At 40.8% G+C, this 25,756-nt stretch overlaps 1 protein-coding gene across 3 annotated transcripts; it reads left to right on the top strand.

Annotated features, from left to right (window-relative positions):
* Positions 1-99: 99 nt before the first annotated feature.
* Positions 100-25,745, top strand: PDXDC1 (pyridoxal dependent decarboxylase domain containing 1). Of its 3 annotated transcripts, none has more exons than XM_088174417.1 (23): positions 100-235; positions 6,478-6,551; positions 7,086-7,151; positions 8,247-8,330; positions 9,312-9,458; positions 10,036-10,225; positions 10,780-10,848; positions 11,347-11,425; positions 11,961-12,045; positions 12,899-12,947; positions 13,044-13,145; positions 13,301-13,426; positions 14,141-14,191; positions 15,066-15,129; positions 15,945-16,033; positions 16,692-16,797; positions 17,821-17,992; positions 18,629-18,747; positions 19,585-19,706; positions 21,609-21,701; positions 21,791-21,887; positions 23,000-23,104; positions 23,861-25,745. In XM_088174417.1, the coding sequence occupies exons 2-23, from the start codon at positions 6,478-6,480 to the stop codon at positions 24,118-24,120; spliced, it is 2,349 nt and encodes a 782-aa protein (XP_088030543.1). In that variant the 5' UTR covers positions 100-235; the 3' UTR covers positions 24,121-25,745. The 3 variants fall into 3 exon arrangements, with proteins under 3 accessions (XP_088030543.1, XP_014750614.2, XP_088030544.1); XM_014895128.2 differs by lacking the exon at positions 100-235 and adding an exon at positions 630-778; XM_088174418.1 differs by lacking the exons at positions 100-235; positions 14,141-14,191 and adding an exon at positions 654-778.
* The last annotated feature ends 11 nt before the right edge of the window (positions 25,746-25,756 follow it).

Genomic DNA, 25,756 nt, shown 5'->3' on the forward strand with positions numbered 1-25,756 from the left:
CTTGGCGGACTCGCTGTGGCAGGGCCCAGGGGCTGCCCTTTCCTCATCCCAGCACATCCCTGCGCAAAGCAACGCCAGCTGCAAATAGTGCTGGTAAATAACAGCAATGGCACTAATAGGACGGGAGATATGTACCGAAAAGTAACTCCAGCTTGGAAGAACAGAAATAAAGCTCAGGAAAAGCCCAGGGTTTGGATCTCCGGGGGCTGCTTGTCGGACGGGAGCCCACGACCAGGTGTGTGCTGTCCGCCGCGACTGTGCAGCGTTCCGGAGCTGGACCCGTACGCGGAGAAAAGGCTTATGGTGCCCCCGTAGGCGACAGCGGGGTAACAACCGAGAGGTTTACGGAGGCTGGAGCCACACAGAGACCTGCCGGGGTCCGGCCTGCCACGAACCGCCGCCGCCGGGACTCGAACCCGGGCACTTGCAGCTCCGCTCCGGAACCGGCGCCCATCGCCGCCTGAACCGCACTCCCCGCGCATGCGCCAGTATCTGTCACTGACCCGGGCTCTCTCTGGGACTGTTCCACCAGCCGGCGTTGGGGGGAGAGACCTCAGGCGGTGCGCTGAGCGAAGGGCCGGCCCCGGCCCTGCCTCTCGTCGCCGCCGTGCAACCCCCCCGCCGGTGCAGCGCGGTGGTGCGTGCGGGAGGGGGCGGGCCCGTTGCCCAGGTGAGCGCGCGGGCGCGGCCCGCCCCGCCGGCCCCGTCAGCGCTGCCAGCGTGGAGCGGTCGGAGCGGCGGCGCTGGGCCCGTGGCCATGGACGGCTCGCTCGAGAAGGTCTGCGGGGCAGCGCCGCGGGGCCGCGCCGCGGGGCCAGGGCCCGCTGCGAGCAGCGGCCGCGGCGGGTGCGGTGGGGCCGGGGCCGCGGGGAGGGGCGCGGGACGGCGGCGGCCGGGGCTCGGTGCTCCGCGCTGCCCCCGGGGCTGAGGCGGCTTCTCCTGCCGGAGCTTTGGGGCAGCAGCGGAGTCCCCGGGCCTGTCCCCGCTCGGCCCCCGCAGCTGCCGATGTGACCGGCATCCGTGTCCCGGATCTGGAATTAGGAAGGATAACTATCAGGAAATGCTTTAGGAGCGGGTTTTTTGTTTTCTAAAAAAAAAAAGATGGAGCTTATTTCCCGTGAGTGTTAACCTCCAGCAGGATAGCTGAGGAAATATTACGAAAAAAATTATTATTGTCCCCATTTAAAAAATTGAAATAGAGGCGTTGGCTGCCCTGTGTTTGCTCTGTGCCCCGTGCACTGTAAAGCAAATATTGGCTCGGCGATGCCGTGAGTGCCGGACAGAGCCGAGAGCCGCTGTCACTGAGGCAGTGCCCGCTCCGCACCTGTGCTCAGGGTCCTGCCCCTCCCGAGCGAGTCCCCGTCCCTCGCTGCCTCTGGGGACACTGTGCCTCTGCAATAACCAGGACTTTGTGTGCTTAAGCTGGGAATGCACACGCCCCTCCTTGCGTCATTTACTATATGCAGCATGCTCGGTTTGATGTGATCCTTGGGGTGGTCCAGAGAAATTTGTATGGGATGTGCTCCAGTAAAATGGTTGGGAAATTCAGGAAGTGTCTTTCCGACGTGGCTAATGAGCTGGTGGCAAAAAAAAAAAAAAGTTTGCTATGTTACAAGCTTCCTGAAGAATACACTGTTACAGAGTATTTGTTAGCGTTTAAAAGCTTAGGTTCTTTACTCGTGCTGACAGTAGTGACCCCTGCTTGTTTTGAAAACTTGTAATTAAGTGATACTTCATTGGAATAGTTTGGAGTATACTGTCTATGAGCTGGACTCAAAGAGAACACTGGTATGATACACGGTGATTTAAAGAAGGTGCACGAGTACAGGCAAAGTGCAGTACTGGCCAAGCTCTTTGCTTGACTAGTTCATCATAAGAAGCAATAAACACACTGTAAGAATGAAATACCTAAAAGATGTCCATGTTTTAATTATTCTTGATATGAGGAATGGCCTGTAATGGTCTGCAAAAACTTGCATGTCTGATTTTTCCATACATGCATATGGATACGTGTCAAGAGTTATCATTGGGTTTACTTCCTCTCTTGTTTATCACGGCTTTTTTCCACATGTGTGATAAAAGCTGTAGTTCTCTGTATAATAAAATGCCATAATACAATTATGGTCTTCTAGATATTTAGCAGTAAGTGCCCTCCTGGAATAGTCTTTGGTTAAGATTGTGGTAAATCTGTACAATTTGCAGTTTATCAAGTCTTGAGCATGGTATGTCAGAAGTCTTCTCCCAAATATATTTAAGATTCCTCCAAGCTGGGATACATTTTTCTGCAGAGAATGTCTGTCCACTTACCTCGTGGACATTATTTCAGCATTATCATAGTAGATTTGAGACTGTCTTTTATTTGAACCATGGATTCTCCCTTTGCTGTGTATTTGTACAGATAGTTTAGCAGGGTGTACTTTTTAACTTGTATTAGTATTTGTTGCAGCTTTGTATTTTTCATAACCATCTTGGTACAATCACCTAATGAGCTGTAATGCAGTGACATTGGCATGACTGCAGTCATTAGAGTCTTGCAAATGGAAAAAGATTTTTTTTTTTTCAGCAGATGAGAAACTTCCTGAGAATTGAAAACATTGCACAGTAGGATTGCAACGAAAATAATTGTAGAATCTGACACACAGGTGTGCACACCAAAAATCTCTTGGTTCGATTTTGCAAATTAACTTTGTTTCAGCAGAATTTTTATTGCATTAATTTTTAAGGTATTGTGTGTCATAAGTGATATAATTATAATTAATTTTATCTGAAATTCAGAAATCTTTTGTTGGGCTGAACTTGTTTAAATAATTTTGGAACCTTGTGTTAGATTTCAGAAGTTTGCCTTAACAGAACTGTTCTATTTTTTTTGCCCTGTTTGGATTTTGATAGAAGTGACCCATCTTCTAAAGGATTTTAAATTTCAAGTTAGGTGACTATGTCAATGGTAAAATAGTGCAAATTCTTTCCTTGTAACTTCTTGCTGTCTCTACAACAGTGTTTTTCCTAAACATGAAAAAAACTGTTTTGATTTCTTGCTCAGCCTGTGACTCTTGTCTTTTGTTACTGTGCTATTTACCATAACATCCTGGTAAGTTTACAGAAAACTTAAGGCAGCAGAGCTGCATTAAGGCCCTGGTGTCTGTCAGGGGAATAAATAAAAATTACAAGAGTGAATATCTATAAGCAAGAAGCCTTGTGATGACACAATGCCATTTTTATTCAAGCCAATCATGAAATGTCAGCATTTTTTGGTTATCTTAAACTTTTCTTACCCTGGAGAATAAAAACTATGTTTTTTTGGCTGAAGAACACTGATATTGTTTGACAGTAAATTACTATTGAGAAGAGGTTTTATTTTTTTATGGTAAAACTTCCTTTTAAAGTGTTACAATAATGTAGTGGGAAATGAGCTACACCTATGAGTTGCTTTGCACAACATTAGTTTATGTAAACTGTTTGAAATTCATCCCTTTATTTCATTAGGAGTACAGCCTACAGAAATGCAAAATCAAGATTGTAAAACACTGGTGTAGAAACAGCATTCTCCCTTTTGAATTTGCAATTAATTTTCAAGTCTTATCACAGTATGAGAATGGCCCCTTATCCTCTCCACAGTTGCCAAGTGACTCCAAGGTGTGACATCCTGCCTATAAAATCATAAACAGTTCACAGTTCAAAGTACTTAATAAAATAGTAACAGATTCGTTATGAAATAGGGAAGTGACTACAAATCCAAGCTGTTGCAGGATAACCTTAGGGAGTTGGATTAACACATTTGAAGGCATGTATGATAAAGCAGGCTCTACGAGATATGTCAGGGGCTGAAGGAGGCAGGAATTATTGGGATGCTGAATGGACACCTGGAAGGAAAAAAAGCCATGGCTGGTGCCTGCTTAGAGCTTGGAAGGATTTGAGTGTCCTGTGACTCCCCTGGCCAAAGGCTGCCTGTGATCCAGGGGAAAGACTGAGTGCAGAAACTTCCTGCAGCTGCTTTAACCCCCTGAACACCTGTGTTGTCCTGGGGCTCAGGAGGGAGTGGTCAAGAACTCCTCTCACAGTCGTTTTCAAAATCAGTCCAAGACCATGAAAAAAATACTGTTTATTTCTGCTCTTGTTATTAAAGTGTGTCCCAGAAACCTTTCTTAACTAAATGGTTTGTTGCTGCAACTTTTGCCACACCTATTTTTCTTGCTGCTTAAAATAAGCAGAAAGTCTCCTGCTTCCCCCCTCCATGCCCTTACTAATGTGAGCAGAGAAGGAGCATATAGAAAGCTGAGCATGCAGCAGGTAAAGGTGGGCTTTTTCTCATTCCAGAATTCAGAGGAGAAAATAAGTTGCTGCATATCCGCTTAGCAATTGGAAAAAATCAGAAGGGATTAATTTTCCAATTCAGCCCATATCAGAATTGAAAGGCTTTGTGGATTTCATAGCATTTTTTTGGAGCTTAGTGTAACTTAAGAGTTTCAAAGCTGTATTTTATGTAGTTACTCTGGCAGCTTATTGACAGAAGTGTTTTGTGTGTGTAATTATTAGTGAGTGAGACAGGATGAGTCACAAGGTAAGGATGTGCAGTTTTTAACATCTGATGTCATTTCAGCAGGTGGATTTTATGTTAGTAGCCAACAAAAGCAGCTCAAAGCCCTTTTTGTAATGTCTCTACATCTCAAGTCCACATTTACATTTACATTTAGATCTGCTTGAATACTTGCATGTGATGCTAAGAAAGGTTCAAACAAGTAACTGCCTCCCAGCCACTGATGATGTTTTATGGCAGCCTGAATTAAATTATGTGAGATAATCACAATCAGTAGATTAGTCCAATCATTTGCTCCCTTAAGGGCTTGCAGGAGCAAAACTGTTTGTTTTTTTTTTCCCAAACTTCTTTCCAGAGTTTCTTTGACATGGTACAACTCTGGAAACTACTCAGAATGTATGGACATATTGCCAAAGATTAAATTTCTATTTTTTCTTTGGTTATATCTGGTTTCTTCTGAGTATTGAATACTTGCAGTGTGTGTTGGGGTTTTTGAATCTGGGATGATGGAATTTTTTGTATTTTTACTACTTTGTCACTCAATGCTTAATTAGATAATGGCCTTCATTCCTGGTGGTTGTTGTACAAGTCAGTTTAAAAGTGTAAAAACCTACTTATTGCTGAGTGCTAGGAGGTCTGATGGTAAAATATTACTCAGTACTTGCTTTGTTCTTTTGTTCTTCCCCCAAACATTTGTTACTGGCCCCTTCCAAAGCCACAGAATAGAGAATTGTCAGTCTAGGTCGGATCACTGTACCCATGTCTGGCCACTGATTCTTTCAGTCACCTACCACTTGCTGTAATGTGACTTAAATCTCAAAATATTGGTTAAAAATAGCATTTGAACATATGGTAACTCTCAACTTAATTTTTTTTTCCTTTCTTGATCAGTCCTCTGGATGAAAACAGTGTAAAATCCTTCGATGATTAAATTTGCTTTTGTGTCTGCATCTGCCTGAGCGAATATGTTTGCCTTGGGATTTTTTTTCTTTAAACAACCCCTGTCCCTCCTCCTGCCCCCCAAGCTGAGCAGCAGCCTGCAGGGGCAACCACCAGAGTCTTTGGTGGGTGATGGCTTGGTGTTAAATTTATGGAGGTTATGCAGAGGCAGGGAGAAGGGACTCTGTAATGGGGTCACTTGAGTATTTCATGGGGCTTTGCCCTCTAATGTGATGGGGCTTAGCAGTGGTGTTGCCTTCTACCCTCACTGGGGTACATTTGGTTTTCAAATATAGGTAAATCAGGCTCTGCCAGATGACACCTTCCACATTCTCTGGAAGCTTCAAATGGCATCCAATCCTTCAATGGATAAATGCTCCTGTCCAGGAGTCTTGTGTCAGTGTCACAAGCTTCTGTCAGGCCTCTTGGGTTAAAGTCTATGGAAGAGACTTCTTCAAAGCCCGAGCACTTCTTTGGGAAATACTTTGAGCTTGTCATCAGTTCAGGGCAAATAAGTTCCATGATTTTTAAACTTTTCCATCCTGGCAATACCTGTGGTTATGTGATTTCAGCAGTGAGATCAGGACTTTTCACCTGTTCTGTGCAACTGGAGGATAATTGCTGCATGTCAGCCAGTCTTAGCTGCCTGCTGCAGGTTAGTTTCACTCTTTTGTCCACATAAAGGGAATTCTTTTCAGTTAGTTAAGATTAAAAGCTGGTTTAAAGGTACAAGAAATAGGAAAAAATAGATTTACAAGGGTATTTTGGTTAGATGTTTTCTCATCTGTTTTGAAAACTACTGTTGTAAAAGTCTGCTGGGGAAATGGCAGGGAATGATGCCATTTTCTTTTTCATCTAGGGCAGTCTCAAAGGATGCTTTCTTGTCTTTCTAGGTCCAAATGTTGAGTTTTTAACCCCTTCTAGGATTTATTCGATTGTAGAGATGGTAGTAGGACAAATGGGTTTTGACCTTTTCTTGAAAGTTGCTCTCTTTTTCCTTAAAGATGGTGGACCCTACTCTAGCAGAAATGGGGAAGAATCTGAATGAAGCAATGAAGATGCTGGAAGACAATCAGAGGTGTGTGCAAAGGACACAATAAAAAACAACAGCTGTTTGTGCTAAGGGGAGGATTATTTATGTCACTGTCATTGTGTCTGGCATTAAGCAGAAAACCCCCCCATTTTCCTGGTAGTTTAAGGTCACATTGTCGTTCTGAAGCTTACACCTATACAAATCAGCTTTGTTTCTCAAATGCTGGGATTTTTTCAAGTAAATGTATACGTATTTATGCATGTTCTCTAATACTCAAAACAAGTCTGTTTTTCAAAGTTAGGAATTTATTATTGCAGTGCAAGTAATTTTTGATTCCTGTATATATGAGATTCTTCTCTAAGTTTTCTGTTAAAGAACTGAAAACCCTTACAACTTGTGAACTCTTTAATTCAGTCTGAACTAAACTTTTGTGTCAATCTCATCTGGTTTATTTCTGAACCTGTTGTCAGTGAAATAGATAGGTGTCAGTCTGTATTTCTGCAAGTCACAGTCAATTGCATATTTGATGTTATCAAACATAAACTAAACTACAGACTTTCTTCTGTGCCTTTAACTTAGGAAATTGGAGGAGGAAAATGAAAAGAAATATGCACGGAAGGATATTCCTGGACCACTCCAAGGCAGGTGGGCATAGCATGTTTGTCTTCCAAGCAACTTGTATTAATGGAAAAGTTAACATTTTTCAGGCATCACAATAAACTTTTCCCCATATTCAGGGGGAAAAAATAATACTATAATTATACCAACTATTTTCATTCTCATGTAGAAAAGAGAAAAAAATATTACTTGTCCTTGGTGACTGAAATTTAGAACTCTTGGAATCTGATGAAGTAGTGGTGCCTACAGCTGTGACTCAAAGTAAAGATAAACTTGTATTGAATTAAAGTACCCAGTTAAAAAAAATAACTGAGACTGATAAGATAGAAAACAGTAAAAAAACAAAAAAGAAAAAACAACCCAGAAACCTCCCATCTTTTCAGCACAGCTGTTTTTAAAAATTAAGCAGAGCTCTTGTGCGTAAGGCAGGTAAGATCATTGTACCTGAAAATGAAGATTTAAATTGCTTGTGTCCTCTGTGGGAGATGATCCTGCAGGAGCTCAGGCTAGCACTTCAGAAAATATTGCAAAAGCTGTTTAAGTCTCTGCTGTGCAGAAACTAACCCTGGTTTTGAGTGGAGACACTGAGTTATCTTTTATATGAATAAAAAGCAATTTCGACTGTCAATGTAAGTTCTTACACTACTGTAAATTTTAGTTGGAGTTATAATAGTTGAGGTGGTGTGGATCTTTCAGTTTTACCATGTCATATGAGAAGTCTAATGTAGCTTGTGGCTGCCAGAAGCTGAGATTTGTAGGGAATTGTTTGAGAAGTGCCGAGTTATGAGCTGAAGCTGCTTCATGTGAAGCCAAATGTGGATCCTTAGCTACTGCCTTGCTTGGCTGTGTAGCAATAAGAATTCAATGTTGGCAGGTCAGGCTTTTCAGACCAAATTTTCAGGTATCAGTAGATATTTTTTTCTGAGTCTCCTACCATAAGCAAGTAGGGTTTTGAAATGATTCAGCATTCTCATCTTTCTGATCAGATTTTCTAAGACCAAGGAACCATTTCTGTTGCTGTACTCAGCATTGAATAAAAGTGGAGTGTCCCAGATGGCCTCTTTTAGATGCTGATATTTACCCATTTGTGTCTCTTTAACATGGTTTTGTTTCCCCTCTCAGTGGCCAGGATATGGTGAGCATACTTCAGTTAGTTCAGAACCTAATGCATGGAGAGGAGGAAGAGGAAACTTCACAGTCCTACAGGTGAGGCCAATATCAATCACTGGATGTGGAAGACATTTGATCTTTTTATGTTCTCATCACTATAGAACTTACCCACTTAAAATTAAGTTCTATATGTGTTTCAGTATATGTAATTTATATATTTTGGTATATATACTTATATACATAAGTATATATTATGTCTTTTAAAGTGTAAAATATTGTGCAACCAGGTCACTTTTTAAAGGCACCTTACATTGGATAGTGAAGCAGAAGAATGCATGAGTCTTGGCTTTCTTGAAATTACAAAGCTTCCATTACCAATTATGAAGTTGATTATACAAGGGAATTGTTTCTCATGTGACAGCTCATTTTTTTCCATTTTCTGGAAGTTGTTTTAAGTCAGAAAGTCTTAAAGCTTTGAATGCCAGTAGATTTTTATCATGTAACTCTGTAGATTCTAAAATGAAAGGAAATAACATTCGTTTCTATTTTTCAGTAAAATGGAAATAGTACTAACTGACCTGCAGAGGATTATTGAAAACTAACATTTAAAAAACATGGGCAAGATTAACAAAACCCAAACAACTAAACCCCCAAATCAATAAATAAAAGAAAAATGAACAAACAAAAAAAACCCAAAAAGCAAAGAAAAGCTGTGCCTCTAAAAATAGTAATGTAAGTGTTCTGAGTTTTCTGTGCATAGGAGAGAAGGGTATTAATGCACTTTCAAGTCCCAGTGCAGATAAGGTGCTTAGTTCCAGCTCGTGTTGGCTGGTTCAAAGGCAGGAGCTGTTCCTGTGAGCAGCTGAGCCAAGTGAAGTGCTCCGTGTGCACTGGCAGCTTAGTGTGTCATACACAGTGGCAGGAGGGTGACTGTGATATACTGCACTTCTCTATGCTAAATATTTAAATAGCAAGTCAACCAATTCTGCCAGTCTACATTACAAATCCATAAACCCCATATTACTGTAATGCCCATGAGTTGGATTTGGTTCACAGTTTCTCTGTTCTGGCTTGCAGACTTCAGAATGTTGGTGAACAGGGTCACATGGCTCTACTGGGACACAGTTTGGCTGCTTATATATCTGTGCTGGACAGGGAGAGACTGAGAAAACTTACAACGAGGATCCTTTCTGACACTACTCTGTGGCTCTGCAGGCTTTTCAGGTGAGTCCCTGGGAGTAACTTATGTGATAAGGTAGTGATAATGTTTAAAAATGGATGTGACCTGACTGAGGATGTCAACAAAAGAAACCACTGTGCCACAAACCTAGGAATCCTTGGAAGGTCTGAAATACAGGCTTAACCTAGCCTAAAGAATATGAGGTTGCATTATCTTTAAAATTAGCAGTCCAGAATTGAAATCTATGTTAAAACCAGAATGAAGCCTTTTGTGTGTTTCCTCCCACACTCCACTTTTAGTAAGCAAGATTTTGAACTCTCTAAAAGCAATCTTAAAGGAACCCAGATGTTTTTTTCTCTCTTACTCTGTCTCTGAGTCTAAATGAATATATACATATATACATATAAATACATATATATATATATATACACTAGGCTTCTCTCATAGTTAATCTCAACCTGTCTTGTAGAAGTTTTCTTTTAATCTACTTTAACCTGGGAAGAAAAGATTTTTTTATTATCTTCTCCATCCTGTGGCGAGCCTTTTTGTTGGTCAGTGTTATTTTAGTCCCTAAACTGACTGTTGGTTTTGCTGCTCCTATTTACTTGGCTTTTCTTGCAGGTATGAAAATGGATCAGCTTATTATCATGAGGACGATCGTGAAGGTCTCCTAAAAATCTGTCGACTTGTAATTCACACCCGCTATGAAGATTATACACTTGAGGGGTTTAATGTGCTCTACAATAAGCAGCCTGTCATATACATCAGTTCTGCAGCCAGAACAGGCCTGGGCCAAGCTCTCTGCAATCAGGTAAAGTCAGTCAGGGGGGTTTACCTGCAATTATAACCTACCTGGCTTCATATTGCCTGCACAGCTTTAGGGATTTTGACAACTTGTTTTTCCTCCTGTGAACATTACAGGAAAGGAAGCAGAGTCCATACTGAGCATAATCTCAGCTGTAGTAGACAATACATTTAAAATAAAACCATTTGTCTGGGAAAAATACTTTGAGTTTTTATTTACAGCCTATGTTTTGCAGCAGTGATGCAATGGGAGGAAGAGAAATTTTCTGAATACTTCCAGTGGAAAGGATCCTGTGTGCTAACTTTTTAAAAAATGAGTGATTGTTTCTAGGTTGCATTGTACTTTATGGTGTTGGCCATAGGAGATAGGCCTGAGCCCAAACATACATAATTTGTCCTATGCTTTTTATTTATTAATTTGATTATAAGTTTTAGCAGAAAACTTACTTTACAATGTAATATTAAGATTTCTATTGTCACCCTTGTTTTTGTGTCAGTCTCTATTTGTGAACATGTGAAAAGAGTTATTTCTCAGTTGAAATTCCATCATTTTTATTGCAGTTAGGATTGCCCCTTTCCTGCATGTGCCGTGTGCCTTGTAACACTATGTTTGGATCTCAGCACCAAATGGTAAGTTTGTCTTCCCCAAGAACTATTTCTGTGCTTTGGTTGGCTGGGTTTTAAGCTTCATTAAATGATTATCAATTTTGCTGTTAGAAAGAGCTGTTAATACATTTACTTTTTTCAACTTCTAAATCTTCTGTGTTAAAGCTGTGCAAATCACAGATGGAAATTTTCTAAAAGCAGCTTGTATCTTGGTCTTGTCATTTGAAAATATTTTAATGGCTTTTAAGTAAAGTGCATTTTAGTGCAAGATTTCTAGAAGACGAGTAATTGGAGTACTTTCACAAACTATGTGGTGTATTTGTGTTTTATTTTTCACAAATGCTTTATTTGGCCTTCAGATTATTTTGCCTTTAAGAAGAAAGTGCAAGCCAAAAACAAAGATATTGAGAATGTTTCCTTTCAGAACTTCAGGATGATGTTAGTTTTCAATCTTAATGTATTTTCCCAGTTTAGCAGAAACAATTCAGTGTTTGACAAACATTGTTTTCTTCCTGATACCAGGATGTTGCTTTGTTGGACCGACTGATTAAAGATGATGTTGAGTCTGGAAAACTGCCTTTGTTGCTTGTGGCCAATGCTGGTAAGTGCTGTGGACAACAATCACAAAAACCCCCAAGCTATTTCATTAATACATATATAATAAAAAAATAAAAATATATTTTTCTAAACAGCTCAGTGCTTGCATATCAAGAAATATCAGGAAATATCTTAATGACCTCACAATAATTATCCATCCAAAGGGAATTTTATTTAACGGATTTAAATTTAACTGATTTAAAGTTGCTGTTACAGTTCTGCATATGTCAGTTGATGTATTAATATGACTGTAACTTACTTTAGTGAGTGCAGATCTTTTGTTAAAAATCAGTTTTAAATTAACACTTCAGAATTTTTTTGATGGATGTGCCATCAAATTTAGCTTGAAAAATTGTATTTTTTTTCTAGTTAATTAAACACACGTACAAAATTTGCTCTAAGTATGAATGAAGGAGGTGACTGTTGGTTGCTTGGGACCTGGGCAGTGATCTGTGATGTCAATCAGTACAGGAGGCTTATTTAGCAGAGCCTCAGTGCAGGCTGATCCTGTGCCACTGCCTGTTCTTTGTTCTGCCCAGGGACTCCAGGGGCTGGGCACACGGACAAGCTGGGCCGGCTGAAGGAGCTCTGTGAGCAGTACAAGATGTGGCTCCATGTGGAAGGGTATGGAACTGGAGACTCATTGCTCTGTAACTGCCTTCAGTAAAAAGTCTGACTAATAGACACCATCTAATTTGACAGCTCACAGAAAGCCATAGGGCCAACTTTAGTTTTGTCATAGTAAGCATTTTATATGGTTATAATTGTGTTATTGTGAGATGGAAATTGATTTACATACACAGAAAGAATTAATTGGAGAGGTAATTTCAGCACAGATTAGTAATCACTTTTATTCAGATGGTAATCTTATCTGCCCTTGCTTTGAACAGCTTGAATATGAATAAAAAGACCTTCTAGGCCAGGGAGGCCTAAAAAGATCTAAGTCAGAGAGGACATTATAAAGTGGTTATTGAGAATGAAATGGCACTTCAATGAAGATTGTCAAGAAGGCAGCAGCAAGAGCAGCGTGCAACAGAACTGGGAGGGAAAATGGGAGGGTTTCTTTTTAAACCAAGAGAAAAAGTAATTCCAAGAACTTGGACAATGCCAATGAAGACTCCAATGCTCTAAGATTATATTTTGTGGCTGAAATAAAGACTTTTTCTCCTTGTATTTTGTAGAATAGCTGTATTTGCATACTATTTCTGATACCAAATTGGTGCTAAATAAGGGATACGACCTTGGGTGATGATTTCACCAAATGTTGGATTGAAAATTTTTAAACAAAGTAGACTTTTGTTTTTGAGTTTTCAGTCTTGGAATACCAAGTAGCAACATCTCTTGCATTGTTAATGAAAAACACATGAACAAAAATTACCTCCCTTTACACATCAGTATGAAATATTTAAACTGCAGATTAAAATGCTGTCTCTTAATACATATTTAATATATGCTAAACTCACTTCTTTTTCTGCAGCGTAAATCTGGCAACTTTGGCTTTGGGTTATGTCTCCTCTTCTGTACTGGTATGTTTCACTATATCTAGAAACTTTAAAATGTGCTTGTGTAAGGTTAATCAAAACATATGTGGCTTATATTGTGTTTATTGTGATAAACTTCAGGCCGCTACAAAATGTGACAGCATGACTCTGACTCTGGGCTCGTGGCTGGGGCTGCCAGCAGTGCCTGCAGTGACACTCTACAGACATGAGGATCCATCCCTGGTATGTTCAGATTCTCACTCACCATTCTTAAGATCCTGGCATTTTGATTCTGCTCAGTGTGCTGCCAAGCTCTCCATAAGGTTATAATTTCCAAAGCTGGCAGAAGAGGCAGCACTGAGGAGAGGTTAACAGTGTTGGTTTGTTTTCCTCCTCAGTCCTTGGCAGCAGGGCTGACGTCGAGCCAGCCCGTAGAGAAGCTGCGTGCCCTGCCCCTGTGGCTCTCCTTGCAGTACCTGGGCCATGATGGCATTGTGGAGAGGATAAAACATGCCTCACAACTGGTGAGCAACACTTCAGCAGTGATTTATGACAGCTCCTGACAGATCTTTCTGGTTATTGTGATGTGTTGTAGAAGACTCAGCTGAAATACTGCAGTTGTTGACAGTATAACATTGGGTCATGTTGTTACACCCACAATGAAAGCACAGAAAGATGTTTGAGGGAGGGATGTGCTTTTACTATTTGGTTGAATGTATATTTTTATAAATGAGAAAAAAAGTCTTTGTTCTTCCTAGATAATGAAGTAACATAATAATTTCCTTTTTTGTTACTTCTCTTAACTATTTTTGCTTGAAAGCTCTTCAGAGAGACTTTATTTTCCTATTCTACTTGGCATTGTATTGATTTAAGTAATACTAAATTACTTTTACTAAGAAGGACTTCAAAACACTTCTTGAGGTACAAGTGCACTATGTTTGGAGTCCTTACTTTAGTAAAAGTTAAGATCCAATATAATGTATTAGTTACAAAATGCAGTGCTTATTTTCAAAATATTATTTCTTATCAAGGGTCACACTTTGTAGTCAGTGTTTTACTAAACCCAGAAAATACTTTTCTATTGCATTTCAAATTGACAAATTAAAATTGGATGAGTTTCACATGTTGGAGGGGTTTGCTCAAAAATTGTGACTGTTTAATGTTTTTCGGAATAACTTTCAACTTCTAAAACTGTATTTCTCTCCTCCATTTGTTCTCTTTCTGCTCTGGTCTTCTAGAGTCAGAGGCTGCTGGAAAACTTGAAAAACCTGGATTTCATTAAAACTTCGGTACAGTCTGCTTTTAATACTTAGGTTGTATATCTTAGTTTCTCCCTGTTATCATAAGAGCAACTTTGACTAGAATAAATGATTTAAAAATTTTATGTTAATCATAACCATTGTTTTGAAGACACTTGGGATCTTTCCAATCTGGTGTTCAGTGAAATCTCATGGCTTGGTTGTGTGTGACCTCTGGATCATGTCTGTACCATTGCTCTGTACTGGTACACCCAGGGGAGTATCCAGAAGTTGTGTCCAGAGCTTGATTTAATTCCATTTAGAACATGGGTTTGCTCAGTAACACATCTATGAAACCAGTTTCCCTAAGTGTCTCTAATATATTCTGGCTGTATCTTACCGTGCTCTCAAGATTATATTGTGAAATTGTACACAAAAATTATCTCAGCTGAGGTTTTTACACCAGAAATAGGTTTAGAAATCACAGCTAACGTATTCGTTCCAAATTCAGTTTCTGTGAGATGTCCTGTCCAACAGGGTTTGGTGATTTTATTCCCTGACCCTCACCTTCAAATTTTGGTTGATATTTGATGTATAGAAAATTTAGTCAGCTTACTGAGTAAGCTGTAGAGTATTAATGGCCTTGGGAGTTCAAGTTACTGTATCACTTGCCCTTCTACTTAAATAAATCCTGCATTTTTAGGATTGTGAAATGTAGCCTCAGATTGTCTCCAGAAGTAGCACAGTCCATTTCTCCAAAGCAGGAGCAATTATAATCTTACTTTTCCTGCTGGAACTCTGTTGATGTTTCCCAGTGATTCTGGGGTGATTTCCAAGAGAGCTCAAGCTTTGCTCAGCAGTGTAAGGAATTGTACACGGTGTTGAATCTTCAAAAAAACAGGGGAAATTTTTTTTTTCTTTTAAGGTTGAAGATGAATTGAGTTCCCCAGTGGTGGTCTTCAAGTTTTTCCAGGAATATTCAAATAAAGGTTTGTGATTTATTTAAAACCAAACGACAACAACAACCCCTCTCTATACAGTATTTTAAACTACTAATTCACCAAATGAATTTGAGATAAATGTGATGTAGTGCAGTTCTCTCATGTAATGTGCTTTTAAAAAGGTTGTGAATGCTGGTCATAATCTGTGACAAATCATACACGTGATAGCTTCTTTTTTTAGATAGACTGCAGTGTTTTAAATTTTCATAGCAAGTAATTTTCTGCCTTCTTGAGTGAAAAGATTTGCATATGATTTTGATCTTGAGAGCAGATGATGGAAGTCTCTTACAAGCTGCAGGCTTGGTATGAGTGTATTGATGGGGAGAGATTTTAGTTTGTTCAGGTTTTCTGTTCCTTTCAAACATTTCATAGCTCATGGCAAGCACTATGTTGCTGTGGTTTACTGATTACAGTTCCTGTTGAAATAATTTTAAAAGCAGCAGTACACATTGGAAACAGCTCTGGAAATGCTGTCACAGGTATTAAATATTGTAGGATTTTGCTTGTGAAAACACTGGTTGTATTTCCATTGGGGCATTTTAACCTCCAAACTCAGAAGTATTTAACTGTTTTTTTGGGGTTTTTTTAACTATTACATTCAACTCTGTTTCACTTCTAGTATTTATCGTGTTCAACATATTTTTACAAAAACATCCATGTTCATCTGCTCCAGGCCCAGTACATGGTGTAGATGTGTTACATTAGCTAGGATATGTAGTTGTCTTTTATCCAAATATTGTTGCCTTTTATTTATTTAAGTAAATAAAAATCCACTTCTGTGATTCTTGTGTCTTTGGATTCAGATCAGACCTCACATGCTGAACAGGCCTCAACTATTCGTCATCCCATAATAAGCAACGAAGGCCACATTTATGACACCTTCAATCAGTGGGTAAGAATGGATGCTTTTTTCTTTAGGGAAGGGGAGTGATGGTGGAGTGGTTCAGGGAGTCATCAGGAGCTATAAATGCTTTGTTAGAGTAGTTTGAAAGATGTTCTCAATCCAATTTCCTTTGCAAAACTTGTGGCTGTTCAAAACATTCATTTGCTCTAAAGCAAAGTTGCTTTTACATTTCTGATTATTTTACACATAATTACTAGAGAAATCATTCTTGAATCTTAAGCTGTTGGGTTTCCTCTTGATCTTGTGGGAATATATGTAAACTTCAGAATTCTTTTAAATCAGCCAAATGCTCTATGGCCAATGTCTGTGTATTCTTGAACAGACAGCTGCCTTTTCCAGCTCTTGAGTTAATTCTAGAAGCCTGTGCTGGCAGAGCTGAGCACATGGCTGCTTTGAATCCCTTGTGCAGTAATCATGGCACACCTAATGGCAGTGACAATTTTGCAGAAAATTCTGACTTGTAGCACTTGCAGCTTATCCCAAATTGTCATGATTTTAAGGATCTGTCGATCTCAGTCATCTCGCCCACAGGGTGAAGTATTTTGGTGCAAGAACTGATTTTGAGAGAAAACTGTGTCCATGTGTTCCCTGAGGCTGGGCCTGCAGGAGCCATGTCCAGTTCCCTAACTGTGCCTTGTCCCTGCAGCTGGGAGAGCAGCTGGCACAGCTGGTTCCTGCCAGTGGAGTCGATGTGGTGGAACTGGAGGATGAAGGCACCTGCGTGCGCTTCAGCCCACTCATGACTTCTGCAGGTAACATCCACTCCACTCAGCCCCTTGTAAATGCTGGCCTTCACTGTGGAATGGTACAACAATCTCCTGGGTAAAAGCAGATGTGCTCAAGAAGCCCCTCAGGATATTCTCCTGCAATTTTCTTATAAACAAACCAAAACCACCTCAGCTGTATTGTTTTGCTGCACTTGAGCACTGGGTGCATTAATGGGAGCCCAGCTGTTGTGGGTCACGTTGCCTCACTGCCTCTGCAGAGAAAGACTTCCTGGTTACTTTTAAAACTCATTAGGAAAAGCAGTTAAATTCCTTCTCTCAGCTGCTTAACAGCAGATGCCTGACCTTTCTACATAGGTGTTTCAACACTGCAATGGTGCTTGTGTTCAAAATACAGCTACTTAGCTAGAATAATTATTTACTAAGCCTCCAGGGTTTTCTACAATTAGTGGTGGAGGGGGGATATAAGAAGTTCTTTGTTTTGGAAAGTGTCTTCTACTCTTAGTTTACACTCTGCAGAAGCACAGAGCAGTGTGCAGGGCTCGGGGAGTGCCCAGTGTCTCCTGTTGGCTTGTGTGGAATGAGGGGCTTAGGCTGTAGAACAGCTGACACTCATGAGAGAAGGTCCTGGTGTACACAGAACAGCAGATTTTAGAATAAAATTACTTGGTAATGCTGTGATGTTTTGTTTTAAACTAGCATGGAAGCTAATTTGTGTCCAGCTGGGCTATGGGAAAGAGGATGTTTGTGGGGTTTTTTAATGCTAGCTACTGATGTAATGTAAAAGGATACTGTAACATATCCTTATTAGTTTGTAACATGAGAAAATCCTTTTTATTAGGTTTTTATGAAATCCTTACTTCCTTTCATTTTGATATATCAGTACATAAATAACTGAACCAAAAACCTACTTACATAGACAAAGATATTCAATACTATCTGTAAATTGTATTTGATTAACTTGCAGAGCAGCTCCTTTACAAATCCCTAATTCAGACATCTGTGTCACGTCCATCACACTTATCACACACTAACACTTCTGCTCTGCAGTTTTAGGAACTGAAATGCAAGACATTGATCAGTTGGTAGACTGCTTAAAAATGAAGATACCAGTGTTGACAAGCACACTGCAACTGAGAGAGGAGTTTGAGCAAGAAGTGAGAAGAACAGTTGGCCTGTTGTATATTGAAGATCTTGGCTGGCCAGGGTTAGGTGTTGTGAGGTAAATGATTTTCTTCATACTGTATTTGCAAACACTGTGCTGGAGCAGACAGGAGCACGTGGTCTCTTCAGTGGTGATTTGGATGTTTCATCTGCTGATCGTTATTTAGCTTTGCACCCAGTTGAAGCTTTTGAGTGCATTTTAGGTAATTGCCTTTATAAAGTCATTTTCTATGATTATTTCTTAAAGAAAAGCTGAAGAGCTGCTTTGGGCACCAGTTGTAACATTGGAGGCAGTGTTGTAATGAGCAAGTGCATCCCACTGTCTTTAGCCAAGCATAACTTCTATTTTTATCTATAATAGCCCTCACTGATATGCTGAATAGACTTCAAACAGCCCTTGAAGTGTCTGTTCTGATCCTCTGATGCAGCTCTCTGGGAAGGATTCTGTATAGTTAAAGCAGTTCAGGTATAATCAGTATGTCAACCAGAAATCTGTTGTGTTGAGTTTGCAGCAGCAAGCTCAGCCCACCTCCCAGTCCTTGATGAAAAATGCCAATAAATTTGCTGGTAGGTACCATAATGTTCTGAGGGTTCTTGTTTGTAAGATACAAGAATTTGTAGAAATGTGCTAAATGTGTAGGTGCTTCTGTATGTAGTGTAAAGTGAAATTACTATCTCTTGGCTTGGTTTGAAGGTACAACTATCACAGTGATGGGAAGAATGATGACAAACAAGAAAAAGAACTCGAAAAAATCAATACAGAACTTCTGAAAAAGTTAAATGAGCTGGAGTCGGATCTCATCTTTTCTTTGGGTAACTGCACTATTTAAAGAACTTCTGTTCAAGCTGGTAGTCATTCTCCTAGCTGTGCTAGAATGATTTGATAGGTCATTATAATGCAGAATGAGCTGCTGCCCATGTGATTATTCCAGGAGGAACACCTGTAACTGTTCTCTCCTCCCCCATGTTTCAGTTCAGGAGTGCTCACCAGGTGAGCTGTTCTCAGAAATCCTTGTGAAAACTGATGTATGGGCAACTAGACCAAGAAGGGTTTTCTTGCCAGAGAGAATAAAAGCTGCAGCATTCCTGTGTGTAAACTGAGCCTCCTCAAGTAGTGCTGGCTCTAGTGGAAAGCAGATCTCGTTCCAAGCCCACTGGCACTGATGGCTTCACTGGTCTCTGTGGCTCGATTAAAAGCCTTAGATGACTTTTGTGATAATTAGCAACACTTTCACATTTACACAGGGCCACACCATAGCTGAAAGTATTAATTTGCTTATTCAGAGCTCTGATCTTTTTCTAATTAGTTGCCAAAAGTTAAGTGCCCTGCGGTTGTGGAACCAAGTAATCTTGTAAATGGCAGAAAGTTAAGGAGTTTAAAGCATATTCAACACTGGTATTTATAACACAACTCATTGACTGTATAAAATATTCACTGTTTTTCTTGCTCAGGTTATGTTTTCTGTCTTTGAAAACCCCAAGGGCTGCACTTTCTTGGCCTGCATAATTTGTACCCACACAGATCCTGCCCTTAGGTACTGGAGCGGGGGTGTGTACTGGGATTTCCAGATTCATAAGCGTGAGTGCTGCAGCCCTTGCAGGATTGCAGGTTTGTTCAGCACAAAGACCTGACTCTCCCTGTGCCCCCAGGTCCTGAATTCGGAGGGCAGAAGAACTGTGTTTACATTGGCATGGTCACAGAGGATCTGGATGTGTCAGAGCTGGTTGAAACTATTGCAGCAACAGGCAGAGAAATTGAAGAAAATTCAAGAGTATGTATTAATAACTCACAAAATATTGAAGCACCTTTTTTTCTCCCCTTTCATATTGGCTTCAGGACATGGTTTTGTGCATTGTGAAAGTAAAAGTTGTGCTTGCCCACAAAAGTTTTAATTACTGTGGAAGGAATAATCTGTGTTTGTACATGGAGAATTATGATACTGTGGGGCTGTCTGGATTTGTGTTTATGGTCCCGTGTGCAGTAGTTCTAATGAAAACCTTCAATAGTACTGAAATAGCCTCATTTTATCATTCAGATTTTAAGCTGTCAAAAAACAAAAGTGAAGGTGTAGGTTGATTGTGAGCTGGTGTTTCTCTTCACTGCTAGATGTGGTGGGATTGAGATTCTTTATATACCAGCTTTAAGATAAGACTATGCTCTAAAATGTGTGAAAAACTTTCAATTGGTGTCTTAAACCCAGAAATTAGAAGTTTCCTATTGAAGTAATAAAGCTGATGATGCAACTTCTATTTGTCAAAGCATTTACCTGACTGGAGTTCTCCAAATAGAATAAATATTTCTCTAAAATAGAATTCCTAAGTGACCTGCATTACGTCTGTCCCTTCATTCTGCTAGTGTTGGGCATTTAATTTTCTCACCTCAAAAATAAATAGAATTTCAGAAATCCTTTGCCTATTTCTGCTCATGGGAATATGTTGATTATATCAATGAATTTTTTTTCTAGCAGTGAATTCCTGCCCACACTTGACACCCTGTGCTGCTTGGAGGGTGACATGAGGAATGTTTTGTGTGTAGAGCACCTTCAGTTTTTTAACTGCCGTAGTGGACAAGTTGGAACTGATCAGGCTCCCTCGGATTCTGAAGGCTCCAGGGAGGAACAGAATAGTGGAAGAGTCAGAAGGGGGGTTCAGTCCTTGGGACCAGCTGCAGTAAATCTGTGGATTTTCACCCTTTGATCCAAAGCTGGGAAATAGAACTCATTTGTGAATGCCCCTTGCCCTGCTCAGATGAGGAGAGTTGGTACAAGAAGGAGGATTTTACAAAATACCCACATCAGTCCAGCCTGCCCTGAGACATGCAGTAAAGGCAGGACCAAAGCTGAAGATGACTGAGCCAGAAACACAGTGGTTCTTCCTGGTACTCTGAATTTCCACCCCACTGCCCTCCCCTCTGCAGCCAGGGAGTACCAGGGGTCTTGAGCTGCCATGGGGGTCAGTTCCTGGCTGGTCTCTCCCTGAGGGAAAAGGAGCAGCTTCCTCTTTGCCCTTTTATTAGCTGACAGTAGCACAAATTTTTGGCATTTTGGAGGGAGTGCCTGTCCTTGTGAATGTTAAAACCAATATTAATATATGGAAATTGGCATTTGTCTTGCACAAAGAAAGGTGTAGCTTCTTGGGTTTGTTCATTCCTTGCCCCTGCAGCTGTCCCAGTAAACTGCCTGCCCTTTGCAGAATAAAACACTGCTGGTGCTGGCCTGGGCTGCCACAGTGATCAGTGGCAGTTGTTTATGAGAGCAGGAAAACAACCTGTGAATCTATAGGCTGACACATAACTTGTAGCTGTGGGGCTGATTTAAGTCCTGGGTGTTTCTAGGAACCAAAATGTACTCTTATAAACATAAACATTCTTCCTGGACATTCATCTGAGGAACATTTATATGCTAAGCAGATTTTCAAAGAATTTGGGTCACAGGCTCATTTCTAAGTGTAAAAATAAAGTACCGTTCCTGTTTCAAATTACCTTATTTCCTCTGGGTTTATGTGTTAAAAAATCCTGCAGTCAGCATGTACATTCTTTAATTTACAGTCATAATGAAATAGAGATTGTCACATACTGTTGTAAATTGGAAAAATATGTGACTACCCTGTCTCCATCCTAAAAAAGACAGTTTCAAGTCCAAATAATACATATCCTTATTTCTGGGTTTTATTAGCTGTTGGAAAACATGACTGAAGTTGTTAGAAAAGGGATACAGGAAGCCCAGCTTCAGCTTCAGAAAGCAAATGAAGAACGACTGCTGGAAGAGGTGAGGCCACAAACATCGGTCCTGTGGTACCTTGAGGTAACTCATCCCCCTGGGGTCTCTTCTCACCAGTGTTGGGTTGTGCTTTGCAGGGGCTGCTGCGCCAGATCCCAGTGGTGGGCTCTGTGCTGAACTGGTTTTCTCCCTTCCAAGCCTCGCCCAAGGGAAGGACATTCAATTTGACAGCAGGTAGGGCTTGGGCACCTGCAGCTGTGTCCTGCTGGCACTGTTCAGTTCTGTACTGAACGTGCAGCACATGTTCCTGTGCTGGTTTGATCATGAGTGACATAATCCACCCTCAGGATGTACAGGAGCATGCTTTGCACTATTTCTGTAATACCCAGTAAGAATCTTTTTACAGTTCACATTTTGTTCTTGCGTGTTGAATTGGGTTAAAAAAGCCATGATAGACACTGGCATTTATTAATGGAGGAATCATTCTTGTGACCTCTGGTTACATATCCTGGAGGAGTTTGAGGGGGTAAATATGTGAGCTGGGGGTAGCTTGGCCTTAGCACATTGCTCCTCACGTGAGTGCATGTGCATCCTCTCCCGTGTTCCACTGTGCCCCTGAACAGGATGTCTGCCTGGAATCCTGGTTTGGGATGGCACCTGGCTGTTGCCATCCTGGTTAGTGCTGGTCTGTGTGCTAAACTTCATGTCCAGCAACTGGAGGAAAGGTTAAAGCCAGCTGGGGCCTGGCATCAACTGGGCTGTGTGGGAAACAGTAGTAAATGCAATGGTGCAATGTGAGAGACTGTATTTTACTCAGATTTGTAATTTGTGTCTGCAGATGTAGAGCTGCCTATAAGCTTTTACATCAGTGAGACCAATGTACCAACATTAATACTTCCTGAAATTATAAATTCTCACTGTAAAAGTACTGTGGCAGTCACAGAAATGGATATTCTTGGGCTCAGCAGGTATCTGTCACACCCAGGACAGTGGCCCACTGTCTGTGTGTCTGTACCCTGCAGGGAAAGCTTCCTGCTGTGCTCAGGGCCTTTGTGACTCTGGCTGCACCGAGTCAGGCAGGTTCTTAGAGCAGAGGACAGCCCACTCCCCTGGGAATGCTGACCCTGCATGGCTGGATAGGTGTCATATGCCCAGGGCAGGAAGGAAATGGGACTACAGTGTAACAGTGTCATGAAATGAGTGTGAGGGGAAAGGATTCACTTCTGAAGTCTCAGCACTCACGTCCCTGGGTTATCAGAAATGCATCACCCCATGTGACAGCTTGAACTCAAATTCTGCCCATTTCAGAAGTTTTAGTTAACTTTTTTTTTTTTTTTAACCTGCAGGCTCTCTAGAATCCACAGAATCTATGTATGTATCAAAGGCCCAAGGAACAGGCAGCACTCCACCACCAACTCCCACTTCCAGCCTTGCAAAGCAAAGACTTCCTGGTAAGTTTCTGTGTCTGAGTTTAATTTCTAAAACTTCCCTGACACAGGAAGATCCATGTACATGATCTTCCACCTTTTGTAACATCTGGAACTAGAGCTCATCTTCTACCACTTTAAAAACCTTAATGTACATGTGGCACAGAACACTGCCCCAAGCTGTTTTCTCCCCATATATTCTTCCTGGGACTACAGGAAGTTGTCCCATTAACTGACAACTGCCCATGCATCTGGAATCTTCCTGTGGAGTATTATGAGGTTATTGAGCTTTAAAAATGAACAGGTAAACAAGCCAAAAGTTTTATTTGAAATAAAAGCATAACAACACGTACTCATGTACATTTTGTAGCCTAAGCCATTATGAGGTAAAGATCTGTTAAATCTATGGCACTCTCTGCATTAGTTGTATTAGTAATTAATGCTGATTTGCCTGGCAGGAAACCCAGTTTTAACTCACCTTTTGGGCTGGTGGCTTCCAGCCTATAACTTTCAGTGCAGTTGTTTAACCTGGAATGATTTCAGTTTGTAAGCAGGCAGCTTGGCTTCAGCTCAGTTTTCTCTGTCTCTGCATACAGTAACAAGTGCTATTACTTTGCAGACCTGTCTAGGTCTATGTTCAGGGTCCAAAGTAGCACACAAAGAAAACTTACTTTTCTGCTGTTGCGAAATTCCAATACTTCCTTTGGAAACTGAACTTGTGCACACCACTGATTGTATTTGCTGCCTTCACATGTACTCAATGCTTCCAACACTTCACAGGTCAGAAAGCTTTCAAAAGGTCTCTGAGAAGCTCTGATGGGTTCAGTGAGACCAGTTCCATCAGCCACTGTGATGACCTGGACAAGCTGGACCAGAGACCCCCAAATCTCCCCCCTGGCCAAGAACAAGGACCTTTGGAGATGGAAGGAGCAGAGGAGCAGAAGGAGGTGGCACAGGTAAAGACAGACACTGAGGACATTCACAGTGACAAATCACCACCAGACTGCACCAAGGTAGAGGATCAAGCAAGTCAAAGATAAAATCCAGAGTGTGGATTTCAGACTGTGCCGAGGAGGCCCCTGCCCAGGGAGGCAGGGTGGTAATGATGCATTGAAAACATGAACAGTGCCACACACAGTACAGTAATAACTACTGTAATTTATTAACTGAGATTTTGCACAAATATACATTCCCTCCCCTGGGACAGAGATTTGTCTTATTGTACACTTGTTACAGTTGCTTTAATCCTTTCCATGTCAGTGTCACCAAAGCTGTAGTGAAATTTATTAAGTGCTCATGAACGTTTGTTGGCAGTTATCCTTCCTGCAGGAATCCTCGCATGACAAGTTGCTAACTAACCACTCAGCCATGCACACAATGAAAAATACAGTTGCACCCAATAATTATAAAATTATCTTATGTTACTATACTTTATAAAAAACAACTGCCAGTTGTTCACCTTTTTAGTATTTAAAATTCAATTTAGGCAGTCCTGCAAAACACCTCCTGAAGTCACCCTAGTTCTGTGTTGCTTCTTTTCTGTTACCTTACCCACACTCTGCCCATGAGCTGTGGGGTGGTGGGCACTGGGGAGGGACAGGGATCACTGAGGAGCACTGGGCCATCATCCCCTTGTTCCTGCTCTTGTACTACTTTCAACCCCCAGCCACGGCCCTGGGTGAGTTAGTGAATTTTCAGCCTTCTAGAAAGCAATAGTGCCTCTGCATGCCTGGCCAGCTTCCTACTCCTGTCCTGGGAAGGAGCACAAGGCACCGTTACTTTCCTTTGCACGGCATTTACACACCAAGTACATGTTCATGCAGTGTAACTGGAGTTCCTTCTGTTGTGTATTTCTAAAGATAGCTGTAGTAAAGCTTGAAAAACCAATACTTTTGTGATGGTTTCGACACTTATTTTTTGAGTAACAGTAACTTACCTATGGTAGGAATTGTACAGACTCAAGAGAAATTATTTAGGTTATTTACATACAGCACAACTTCAGAGTGTCTGGGACTACTTAATGCACAAGCAAAGCTTTGAATAAATCACAATCCAATGTGTAAAAGTGTATTTCCTCAAATCATCTTACTTCACTGCAAATTTTCAGAGCCTCTCATGAAAAAGCCATCTTTGGCAACTTGCTTTCCCCAAGTAACCTGATGGTGATGCAAACCCTCCCCTCCCTCTAGAACTGGATACAAGTACTGCTCCATTTGGGTTTGTTCCTCCCTCCCTTTTCCCCTCCACAGGTATCCCTTAATACCATGATGACAGTAGTGGTAGTGGGACTTACTTTAATAATCTGCAAAATTTGAGGGTTTTGAATTGTACTGGCACCTGATTTGACTCTCAGCTTCTGACGCCTGCAGTGCTGGGATGCCATGAACAAGTTAATTTTGTTTGGGTAATTTTGGGGTAATTTATGTAAATCAGTGCAATTTTTTCTAAAGTGCAAAAGCAATTAAGTTGACTAGTCTTCCTCCTTGGTTTCTTTAGTGCAATGAAGTACGTTAATAACAGTAATTTGTTGGGGATGAAAGTTATGCCCACAAAAATTAATTTTTAATGTTTTTATATTTGGAAATGTTAAATCGGTAGTTTTGTTGGAATGAGCTTCATTCTTTAAATACTTACCTGAATGTTTCAATAAAGATTCTTCAAATTATTGCTCTGGAA

This window comes from Sturnus vulgaris, chromosome 16, assembly GCF_052056855.1.
Source record: "Sturnus vulgaris isolate bStuVul1 chromosome 16, bStuVul1.hap1, whole genome shotgun sequence".
Lineage (NCBI taxonomy): Eukaryota > Metazoa > Chordata > Aves > Passeriformes > Sturnidae > Sturnus > Sturnus vulgaris.

What these genes read in the sequence shown, in the direction of transcription:
- PDXDC1 (XM_014895128.2), top strand. Translation starts at nt 758, where the DNA reads ATGGACGGCTCGCTCGAGAAG. An exon ending in GACATGAGGATCCATCCCTG is followed by an intron (nt 13,146 to 13,300) that starts GTATGTTCAGAT and finishes TTTCCTCCTCAG; the next exon opens with TCCTTGGCAGCAGGGCTGAC. An exon ending in GGATCTCATCTTTTCTTTGG is followed by an intron (nt 18,748 to 19,584) that starts GTAACTGCACTA and finishes CTGTGCCCCCAG; the next exon opens with GTCCTGAATTCGGAGGGCAG.